We start from the raw sequence: 11,060 nt of genomic DNA on the forward strand, positions 1-11,060 counted from the left end.
TTCTGGCCATGCCCTGGAAGCAGCTGCTGCTGCCAAGGTGCCTTTGCTGTCTCAGGCTTTCCCTGGCACAGCTCCCACCACGGCACTCTGCACTTGTCCCCGAGCCCTTCCCTGTGTTGGGGCTGGCCTGGGGCTTTTCCTGCAGCAGGACCTGGCCTGGCCATGGCCCAGGAAAGGCAGTTCCTACTGGAGCAGGAGGCTCTGCCTGCAATGGGCTCCAACAGCTCCAACAAGGCTCTGTTTGCAAAGCCCCCAGTGGGAAATGAAGGAGGGGGTCACGCTGCTTTTGGAGTAAATAATGCTGAAACCAGCCCGACTCCTCCATCCCAAAGTTCAACATCCTGAGAGGGAGCTGAAGCTGTGGCAGAGCTGGGAAAATCCCCAGAGAAAGGAACAACCAAGTGCCACCACTGAGAACTTCAGCAGAGCTGCTCAGCTGGCACCGGCTGGGCACATCTGACTGACAGGGCAGCACCCCAGACTGGAAAAGCCCCGTCCCAGATTTTAACAGCAGCGTCCTGACATTTCCCTCCTTGGGGGGTGTGGGCCTTCCTCCCTGGACTGCGGACACCCCTCAAGGTCACTGCTCCTGGCTGAGCCGAAGTTTTTGGTTTGGGTAAATGATATCAATCTCTACTTAATAACTGGTTTTGCTTTAATACAACTGCTTCAAAATTGCTTCCTGTCTCACTCTGAGTGTCCCTGAGAGGAGCAGAGACACACAGTTCCACAAGCTCAGGGTTCTCCTTTGATGAGGAATCTGGGATGCAAATGGCCTTCTCAGAAGGATAAAAGCATAAGGAATGGACTAGAAATTATTAGAAAAAACTACCCTTCTTGCAGACAATGTTCACCAAGTCCACAAAGTTCACCTGCATTTCCCCTTTTTAGATTCTTTTTGTCGTCTACTCTGGGCGGTCCAGCTTGGTCTAGCGCTTATCATGAACAGATTGTGCTCTTCATTTACATCAGTGTAAGAGATGTAGAATGATCTAAACTGAACACAGAAACAAACTACGTCTGTCAGAGCATTTTCATGGTCTAGGTTACTCTGCAGGTGTCCATGGAGATGCGGGAATGATTATCACACAACTCTCCACTTCCAGCTGGAGGCTCTGGAGATTCTTTCTCTGAGTCCAGTCAGGGTTGCATTCCCTAACAATTCCTGGTACCACCTCCTGTTTTCCAAGCTTGGAACAATCACAATGAAAACCTTACCAATGGCACAACTCCTCAGTCCACAAGGAAAAGAAAGGATAAGTTGTAAAGTTCTCCAAACATTTGCCCTGCTTTGCTGCAGAACTTGTGCTGCACGCACAGTGTGGAAAGCCAAGAGAAGCTGCATTAGTGGCACAACCTGTGACAGAAGCTCAACCTCGTTCTCCATGAAAGGCTCTTGAAAAGAGCAGACAGGCCTGTGGAGAAGATTCTTGGAAAAGTAAAACAGCTTTCCAGAAGTGAAATGAAAATGGAAAGAAACAATCCGAGATGTTTTCATGTGTTTATTTCTATGCTCCCCTTTTCTAATGTTTTAGTGTTGCACTGCTTCTCCATGCAATTAAATCCAAATGGATCTCACCTCTAAGATCAATGACTTGTGAGTCTTAGACACTCTAAAATATCATAAGCTACAAAAAGTTTGCCTTGCCCTGGTTTTGTTGGAAAGCAATGCTGGAGACATAAGTGCAGTGCTTGGCTCGGGCAGGAATCCTCCAGCCAGGGAATGAGCCCCAAGAGTGTCTGAGCCTCAGCAGGACCAATGCACAGCAGGGACCCAGGGGATTCCCGTGTCACCGTGCAGGAGTCAGGACTCGGGGCTTCGCTCAACAGGGCAAAGTTCTCGTTCTGGGACAGACTCAGGGGCTGCCCCCGGGGCGCGCTAGGCTTGGCCATGGGGCGAGCGGGGCGAGCGTGGAACAGACGCGGACAAGCGAACCCGCGGACAAGCGAACATACGGACAAACGGCCCCGGCGCTTCAGTTGCGGCAGCAGCGGCAGCAGCGGCAGCAGCAGCGGCAGCAGTGGCAGTAGAAGCAGCGAGTTTACAGATCCTCTAGATCTCTTGTTCCTCCTCTCCCTCTCCTGCATTCCCGCACCCTCTTCCCCGGGGTCCCGTTCCCGGACCCTCTCCCTCTCTTCCCTTCTCTCCTCTTCCCCTTTCGGGCCATGTTCCAAACCTGCTCCCGGCCCCGGGCGGGGCTGCCCCTGCCCTGTCGCCATCCCCCCCCCCCCCCGGCCCCACTCATCTCGCCACGGTCTCGTCTCTGCCCGGCTCTCGCTGTCCTGGGTGTGGCGCTGTTGGCTGGGCATCAGTGCCTGGGGCTGGGGAGGCATCGCTTCTCTTTGGCTCTGCTTGTCCCGGCCCCAGCCCTGGCTCCAGCTCCAGCTCCAGCTCCAGCTCCATCTCCAGCTCCAGCCCCAGTCCCAGTCCCAGTCCCAGTCCCAGTCCCAGTCCCAGTCCCAATCCCAGCCCCAGCCCTGGCCCTGGCCCTGGCTCCTCCAGGGGCCTGCAGAGGGCAAACGCAGCGCGGCCACTCTCGCCGCCCCTGCTGAGGCTCCCCCGACCCGAGCTGCGCCGGGGCCCGGGGTGGGTGGGGATACCCAGCCCAGGACGCTCAGGGAACGGTCGGGGGCCATGTCTGGCCCCGGGCCGAGTGCTGACAGCCACGTGTCGCCCGCAGGGAAGTCGCAGGAGGCGTTGGAGGAGCGGTACCGGATGGGTTCGCTGCTGGGCAGTGGCGGCTTTGGCAGCATCTTCTCGGGCACCCGGCTCGCGGACAGTGCCCCGGTGAGTGGCAGGGGCTGAGGAGGAGGGAGGAGGAGGAGGAGGAAGAAGAAGACGAGGAAGGGGAGGCTGGAGCGCAGCGTGCTGGGCGGCGAGCTCAGCCCGCTGCTGCCCCTTGGCTCGCAGGTCACCATCAAGCGCATGCCCCGAAATCTTATCCAGCACTGGGGCGAGCTGGTGAGGGAGAGGGGCCAGCGGCAGAAGCCGGGGCGTGCCGGGCAGCGGGGAGCCAGGGCCTGGCAGGGTGGGAGCCGCTGGGAGACCTGCAGGGAGAGGTGGCGTGGGGTGAGCGGGAGGGTGCAGAGCATCCCGGGCTGGCTGAGGAGCCCCAGAGCCCTGGCACGGCCTCAGCCCCGCTGATGGCATCGTGCTCCTCGCGCAGCCCGACGGCGCCCGTGCGCCCCTGGAGATTGTGCTGCTGGACAAGGTGTCCACTGGGTTCCCTGGAGTCATTCAGCTGCTGGAGTGGTTTGAGCTGCCCAGCTGCTTCTTGCTGGTGATGGAGCGTCCAGAGCGATGTCAGGACCTCCGTGATTTCATCGCGGCTTGGAGGTTCCTGCCGGAGGAGGAGGCACGGGGGCTGTTCCGCCAGGTGCTGGAGGCCGTGCGGCACTGCAGCAGCTGCGGGGTCCTGCACAGGGACATCAAACTGGCCAACATAATCATCGACCTGGACAGCGGACAGCTCAAACTGATTGACTTTGGCTGTGGCACCTTCCTCCAGGACACAGTCTACACCCAGTTTGCAGGTGAGCCAAGCCTGGGAGATGCTCCTGGGCATTTCATGGCCCACCCTGGCTGTGGTACCAGGGATTTCCCCCTTTGCTGCAGGCTATGGCATTGCTTCTGCAGCCAACTTGCTTTTGGGTGGGGGTAAGAGGGGGGCCAGCTGCCAGCTCTGCCAACCTCATTCACCATCCACTCAGCCGTGGCTGGAGCTGGGGCAGCCAGCCCGACACAAACCCCATGGGGGTGGCAGAGAGGGGGGTCAGACCTGGGCACTGCTCAGTTTGGTGTGCAGGCGAGGCAGGGCTTGGACTGCTTTGCTGCCCTTGTTTGCCTTAGCTTATTAATGTTTTCTGGGGGCAATGCAAGCAGGGAGGAGAGTGGGTTTTTCCCACCACTGGGTGGGTTTTTCTTCTGTGTGTCCTAGCTGGGCCTTCCCAGGGCTTCTACTGCCCTCTCCCAATACCAGTGGCTTCTTTTCCAGCCCCAGATTTGTACACAAGAGCCAGGTGCTCGCAAGGAGGCAGTAGGTCACCCCCTGTGCCACTGGTGCAGCCCCCCCAAGCCCAGGGGTGCTGGGGCCAGGCTCTGGGAGCAGCAGCATCCCCCGATGAGCTCCATCTGTATTCCATAGGAACACCATCCTACAGCCCCCCGGAATGGACCTACTGCAAATGCTACCACGGTGAGGCAGCAACGATCTGGTCCCTGGGCATCCTGCTGTACCAGATGGTCTGTGGGAAGCACCCGTTCAGGAGGGGCCGGGGCATCATCCGGGGCCAACTCAAGTTCCCACAAGGGCTCTCGCAAGGTGGATCCTCATCTCTGGGCATGGGGAATACCAGTGCTGGGAGACAGCAGTGGGCTTGTGAGCATCCTGCTCTGGCACCTGCTGAGGAGGTGGCTCATGTCCTGCTCTCCTGCTCTCCTCCAAAACAGGGAGTTATCTGGAAAGTTTAGGCCCAGTTCTGAGCACATCCAGCAGAGCCTGGGCATGGGTTCAGTGGGGCAAAGCAAACAGGGTCCTTCTCCAGCTGACTGGTGTTTGCTTGTTTCTCTCCCCAGAGTGCCGAGATGTTATCAGTTGGTGTTTATCCATGCGCTCCTTGGACATGCCATCTGTGGAAGATCTGTTCTATGACCCTTGGCTGCAGGATGTTCATCTGCCCTAGAAGATGGGAGAGATTCACAGGCACCATTTAATCCAGGAGCCTTTGATCATACAGCTAAACACATCTCTTGGTCACAAGAAGCAAAGAAACCCAGATTTTTTGTACCATTGAGCAGGGGTCATCAGATGGGAGCATCTGTTCTGGAGCTGAGCTGGTCTTGCAAGCACTGGCAGCCACCATCCAACCTGGTTTTACCTGTCCTGGTTCAGTGATGGCTGAGTCCCTGGGCAGAGCACAGACAGCCTGGTCTGGCCCTCAGGGAAGGAGAAGCAGCCCCTGGAGAAGCTGTACCAGGTGGGGCTGCTGCAAGGACAACCTCAAGGATGACAACCTCTGCCTGGCCCTGGCCACTGGCAGCTGGAGATGATCGACTTCGATTCTGGCACCTTCTTCAAAGACACTCCAGGCCCAATTTGCAGGTGAGTCCCCAGGCAGGGGGATGCTCCCAGATTTGGGCATGGCACGGCCTGGCCGGGCACCAAAGGTTCCCCCCTTTGCTGGGATGGATACAAGGAGCCCTTCAGTGGCTGCCAAGCTGCTTTTTGGCTCTGGGCAGCTGCTGAGGGGCTGGATGTGCCATGGCTGGCTGCAGGCTGGGCACATGTGCTGCCCTTCTGCTCTGCTGCCGGGGCAGCAGTGACTGGGAGGTTTGTGCCCAGCTCTGGGCACAGCCAGCATGGCCTGGGCACTGCGGGGTCGAGACAAGGGGGGACAGGAGCCTTCGGCTGACAGGCGGGTTCTGGTTTCTCTCCTTGCAGCTGGGCTCTGCGGATGCTGAGGCAGCTCTGGCCTGTGCCAGGGCTCTGCTGGGCTCAGCCCTGGGCACAGGGCTCTGCCCTCACAGGGCTCTGACAGCTTTGCACCAGACGAGCCCATTCCGAGCGCACCGCCTGAGCTTTCTACTTTGCAGGTGAGTGAGACGCTCCTGCAGGCCAAGGGTTTGCTGTTAGGGACACACACCCAATGGGCAAGAACCCACACTCTTCACAATGCCAGCTGAACCTCTGGATTTCCACAGGATGTCCCACTCTTCATTCCTTTTTGGCTGGAATTGTGCAGTTGCACTTTCTTCTTCCTCTAGAAGTGCCACGAGTGGGCAAAACCTGGCGAGGGGCCGTGTTCCTAAGGCAGTGCAGCCTGGAGCTGATGGAAGGAGAATTGCCCTTCTGCACTCCCAAACCAAGCAAAAAGCTGTAAGTGGGACTTTCTGTCTTTAAGAAGCTCTTGACAGTTTCAAAGGGAATGTGCAGCTCTTTCACAGGGTGAGAAGGAAGAGCATCTCCTAAAGGATTTGGGCAGTGACAGAGTTTAGATTGCCAGTCTTGCCAGGAGCTGGCAGGGCACAAAACAATTTATTCTTGCTTCACTCCAATTCCACCACAATTTAAAATAACTATATTGGAAATAAACCTCAAAATCTTTTTAAAAAAGGTTACTGAGGCCAGTAAAATCGATCAATGCCATCAACTCATTTACAAAGTAAATAACTGAGTTTTCTGCTGCGAAAGATCAGTTATTAAACTGAATTAAAAGTTACAGAAGATTTTTCACTGCAAACTTGGGGTTTTTTTTTTATCTTTCACATTTTATAGAGGTTTTTTTTTTTTCTTTTCTTTTTCCTTTTCTTTTGTTTAAAACAGAAAACATGCCATAAAATAGGAGTGTCTTCTGTTCCTGGTTCCCGTGTGGAGCAGCTCCTTCCCGCTGGCTGAGCTGTTCAGGCAGAGCAGTCTCTGGAAGAGACTCGCAGGCTCCCTGTTTGCTGTGCTGCCCCACTTGTGCCCAGCCAGCTTTTTTTTTTTTTTTTAATTCTTTGCACTTTTGCAATATATAAATTACTCTGTTCCTTAAGTTGATGTCCGTGTCTTCGGTGCTGACCTTGCCCATTGGCAAAGCAGATATTGTGGGCCCCATAGAACCAAAGATGCCTTGTGGCACTGTGGGGCCTGGTGTGACGAGGAGACCATTGTGAGACTGTGGGGCTCCATGGAACCATGGGGACCATTCTGACACTGCAGAAATTTACATTACCTGGGGTTCCTTCTTTTCCTCTCCCTGTCCCTGCCCCAGCCCTCAGCTTGGGCATTTTCTGCAGCCCCCGGGCCAGCCCCGCTGCCCAGCACAGCATCAGAGTTGGCCCCAGGGTTCCTCAGGGAGCTGCTGCTGCCCCAGGGACAGGCCAGCCTCTTTCCAGGGCTCCTCTGCACCCCAGTGGCTCCTGCTGTGCTTCTGGCACATGCCAGCTGCCCACAGAGCCTGTGCCAGGAGAACACGTCTGTGCTGGCCTGAGCATCCACTGCTGCAGCCCCTGCCCTGCTCCCAGAGTCTGAGCTGGGGCTGCTGCTCTGCAGAGCACAGGGGCTGTGCTGCCCAGGGCCCTGGGCTGCCTCTGCTGGGCTCTGCTGCTCAGCCTGGGACACAGAGGCAGCTGATGGTGCTCCCTGCACTGACCCCCTCCCACACAGGCTCTGATGGGGTTTTGGAGGGGCTCAGAGGTGCCTGCCTTGTTCCAGGGCTGCCAGATGGCCTTGAGGCTGCCCTGCATTTTCCTGGGGAAGGTCCCTGAAGCTCAAAGCAGTCAGTGCCCAGACTCCCTTCCCTGTGCCTGCTCTGTCCCTGGGGCTGCAGAGCTCTCCTGGGTCACAGCAGACATTCAGTCCTTGGTCTCTGGATGACCCCACACTGGACAGGATTTTGCTTCAGGGCTCCATTTTCTGCTGACCTGATGGGATGGGCTGTCCCTGCAGATCCTCTGTGCTCTCCTGGCAGGCTCTGATTTCCTACAGGAAAGTGCTCACCTGCTACCAGAGCCATCACAGTTTCAGAGTCCCAGGCAGGTGACTTGGAGGGCATTTGTCACTTCCATGGCCACTGACCACTAACACAAAACACAAACATCTGACCCTGCCCTCAGTCCCTGAAGTACCACAATGGAACCCTGATCTCATGGCACTGACTCCAGGGACAAACAAGCAAAGCAGTGAGACTCTGCAAAACCCATTCCTTGGGCTTCTCCTGGAGACTAGCTTAGTAAAAAGTCTTCAGCCTTTGGGCATTGCACTGAGCAAATCCCCTTTGCTGGTGGAACTGCTGTGCTGCAGCCTGGCTGTGTCCCAGTCATGCCCATGGCCTGTCTCTGCCTGTGGTCGCACCACAGATACACTGCAATACAGGGACTGAGCTGCCAGAGCACTCAGGTCTTGGACAAGGACAATAAAATTGTCCTTGTCATCTCCTCAGGGGTGAAGATGGAGAAAGCATAGCCCTCAAAAGACCCAAGTGCTGCTGCTCTCTGGCAGTGCTGCTGTGCTGGGACTCTTTTTCTCTTGACCTCTGCACACAGACACTGCCCCTGCAGCTGAAGGAGAGGAAAGAGAGGGAAGATTTTTGACAAATACATCTCTGCAAGAACATTCACTTTATTTAAGTATGCACAGAGCATGATTCCTAATTTACACAATCTGTGAGTAAAGAGGTAGACCATGAACTCAGTATGTGAAGATGACTCCATTTTCAGTGTGAAAATGATTAAAGGAAAAAGTAGAAAACCCTGTTGTCCCCCTGCCCCACCCTCACCTTCATAACACTATTAAAGGCTTTAGAAGGCACGCTTGGCATGTAATGTGTTACATTAAATGCTCTGAAGAGGAAAATACAAAGTTTTTAACTTCTGAAAAGCATCCAGTCATCTCTTTCCTCAGGGTATCCTTGAGCTTCTGGTACCTTAGGCTGTAGATGAGGGGTTTCAGGGCAGGAGGCATCACTGAGTACAGAACAGACAGTGCCAGATCCAGGAATTGGGGAGCAGATGGAGGAGGGCTTCACATAGGCAAATATATGGGTACTGATAAACAGGGAGACAACAGCCAGGTGAGGGAGGCAGGTGGAAAAGGATTTGTGCTGTCCCTGCTCAGAGTGGATTCTCAGCACCGCCCTGAAGATCTGCACACAGGAGAAAACAATGAACACAAAACAACCAAGTTCTAAACAGGCAATAACAGCAATGAACCCAAGTTCCCTGAGGTAGGAATTTGAGCAGGTGAGCTTGAGGATGTGTAGGATTTCACAGAAGAACTGGCCCAGGGCATTGCCATGGCACAGAGGCAGGGAAAATGTACTGGCTGTGTGCAGCAGTGATTAGAGAAAGCCACTGGCCCAGGCAGTTGCTGCCATGTGGGCACAAGCTCTGCTGCCCAGGAGGGTCCCGTAGTGCAAAAGTTTGCAGATGGACACATAGCGGTCGTAGCACATGATGGTCAGGAGAGAATACTCTGCTGAGATGAAGGATAGAAAGAAAGAGAGCTGAGCAGCACACCCTGAACAGGAGATGATCCTGGTGTCCCAGAGGGAATTGTGCATGGCTTTGGGCACAGTGGTGCAGATGCTGCCCAGGTCAGTGAGGGCCAGGTTGAGCAGGAAGAAGAACATGGGGGTGTGCAGGTGGTGGCTGCAGGCTACGGCGCTGATGATGAGGCTGTTGCCCAGGAGGGCAGCCAGGGAGATACCCAAGAAGAGGCAGAAGTGCAGGAGCTGCAGCTGCCACGTGTCTGCCAATGGCAGCAGGAGGAAGTGGCTGATGGAGCTGCTGTTGGACATTTGCTATCTCTGGACATGGGGACCTGTTCATGGATAAAGAACAGTGATAAGTCAGCAGAGGCTGCTTTGAGCCAAACCTGGGCCATTCCCTATAGACTGTCACGCTGTGACCCACCCACCCTTGTTCCTGCTCTGGGAAAACCTTCACTCAGGTCCCTGACTGAGCTCCAGTTGTGCTGTCTGAGTGTGCCAGGAGCAGCTAGGCCTGTGCATGGGAGCTCTCAAGGAGCCATCCCTGCCCTGCTGCCCTGGATTTGGGGCCATTTGGTAGAGGGACAAGTCTGGACATTTAGGATTTGTCAGTGAAATTGCTCCTAATGCAAAAAAGCTTGGTAGCATCTGCACTCTCAAATCCAAAGGACCTTGGTGCCAGGGAGGAGATTTAGGGAACTTTTTCCTACCCACACATCATTCCTGTTTCTCTGATGTCAGAAATCCCCAGCATTTCTGCTGCACTGAGAGTTGGCCACTGAGAGATGTGAGAAACAAAGGATTCCCTGTGGCTTAGGGAAGGTGAGGAGCTTGATGAGTTCCCAACTGCCCTGGTTTTGCATCTTTGGCTGGAATCAGAGCACAATCACACTCCTGTGTCACCCTGGGATGAACCAGACCCTGCCCACAGCAGAGGGATCCCTTAATGTCTCACCTTCCCTAAAGGTCTCTGAGCAAGTCTCAGCACCCCCTCTCTGCAAGAACACTCACGGTTCCCTTGGCAAACCCAACAGCATTCCTCAGCTGTGGCATCTCTGCACTTCCCTGTGGGACATTCAGGGGCTCCAAGAGGCTCTGGCACACATTTGTATCCAGGAGGGCAGCTCACAGCTTGGAAGAACACAGCAAGGAGACTCCCAGGTGTGTCCATGATGGGATCTCAGGGAGGGGGCTCAGCTCATTCCCCTTTCCCATGGACTGCTTTGCCCTCAGCCCCACAGGTCACAGGGAAGCTTGGACACTCCATTCCCATGGACACCCCTGCCTGGCAGGAATCTCAAGGGCAGTGCCTGACTCAACTGCTGCAATCCCAGAGCCTTCCTGAGAGCAGCACTTTACAATGACAGTACCAGAGGAGTGCAGAAACAAGAGAAGATTTTGTGTTGCTGTGCCTGGGAGGGTAGGGCAGAGACAGCCGGGCACTCAGGGCAGTGTTCCCGTACCCAGCTGTGCATGGCACCTCCCACACACCAACAGTGCCCTCCTGTCCCCAGCATTGCTCTGTCCAGCCCCCTCTTCTTCCCTGAGCATCTCCCTGGGCCTGGACATTTCCCTCCTGAAAGCCCTGCCAGGCTCACAGAGCCCATCCCACCCTCTGTGCCCTCACCTGTCCCACACAAACCTGCCTGTCTGCAGGGCCCTGCCTGGGGCACGGTCTGTCTGCAGGTGGGCAAGGGCAGCTCAGGAGAGCCCTGCTGAGCCCTGAAAAGGAGAAGCTGGTGCTGCCTAGGGCTGGGGAGTGGCTGAAGGCCCTTTAGGAGGCTCCCATGAGAGAGACTGACCACCCAAAGTTACAGTTCTGGAGTGTTATAAATTACTCACCACAATCAAGTAGGTCAATCAATAAGGCAATTTATTAATTCGTTGATAAGGAACGAGCAAGCAGTGCTGGAGATGCGGGGAGTCCACGCTCCACCAACACATCCATCCTACACCCAGACACTGCACTTTTTATAGGCAGTTTCTGGTTGGGCTGTGACATGTCTATTGTGCTGGGGTACCAAGTCTGGAGCAAACCCAAAACATGTTGGCTAGCACTCAAGCAACAGTGGCTACAAGCCTCCACCAGG

General features: G+C 55.4%; 1 protein-coding gene and 1 long non-coding RNA gene across 3 annotated transcripts; both read left to right on the plus strand.

The window, feature by feature from the left end:
* Positions 1-2,635: 2,635 nt before the first annotated feature.
* On the plus strand, positions 2,636-4,704 carry LOC306816863 (serine/threonine-protein kinase pim-1-like; the record flags this gene model as incomplete). The annotated part of the gene is made up of 5 exons (XM_079333311.1): positions 2,636-2,788; positions 2,912-2,962; positions 3,168-3,534; positions 4,146-4,322; positions 4,577-4,704. 5 exons carry the CDS (start codon positions 2,636-2,638, stop codon positions 4,681-4,683), a joined length of 855 nt encoding a protein of 284 aa, XP_079189437.1. The 3' UTR covers positions 4,684-4,704.
* An 85-nt stretch (positions 4,705-4,789) lies between these two features.
* On the plus strand, positions 4,790-6,463 carry LOC306816864. 2 transcript variants are annotated; one of them, XR_013777799.1, is made up of 3 exons: positions 4,790-5,102; positions 5,765-5,876; positions 6,324-6,463. It is a non-coding gene; the product is annotated as an uncharacterized lncRNA (long non-coding RNA). The 2 variants fall into 2 exon arrangements; XR_013777800.1 differs by lacking the exon at positions 4,790-5,102 and adding an exon at positions 5,442-5,597 and having other exon boundaries at positions 5,768-5,876.
* The last annotated feature ends 4,597 nt before the right edge of the window (positions 6,464-11,060 follow it).

Source organism: Erithacus rubecula, assembly GCF_903797595.1.
Source record: "Erithacus rubecula genome assembly, contig: scaffold_949_arrow_ctg1, whole genome shotgun sequence".
Taxonomy (NCBI): Eukaryota; Metazoa; Chordata; class Aves; order Passeriformes; family Muscicapidae; genus Erithacus; species Erithacus rubecula.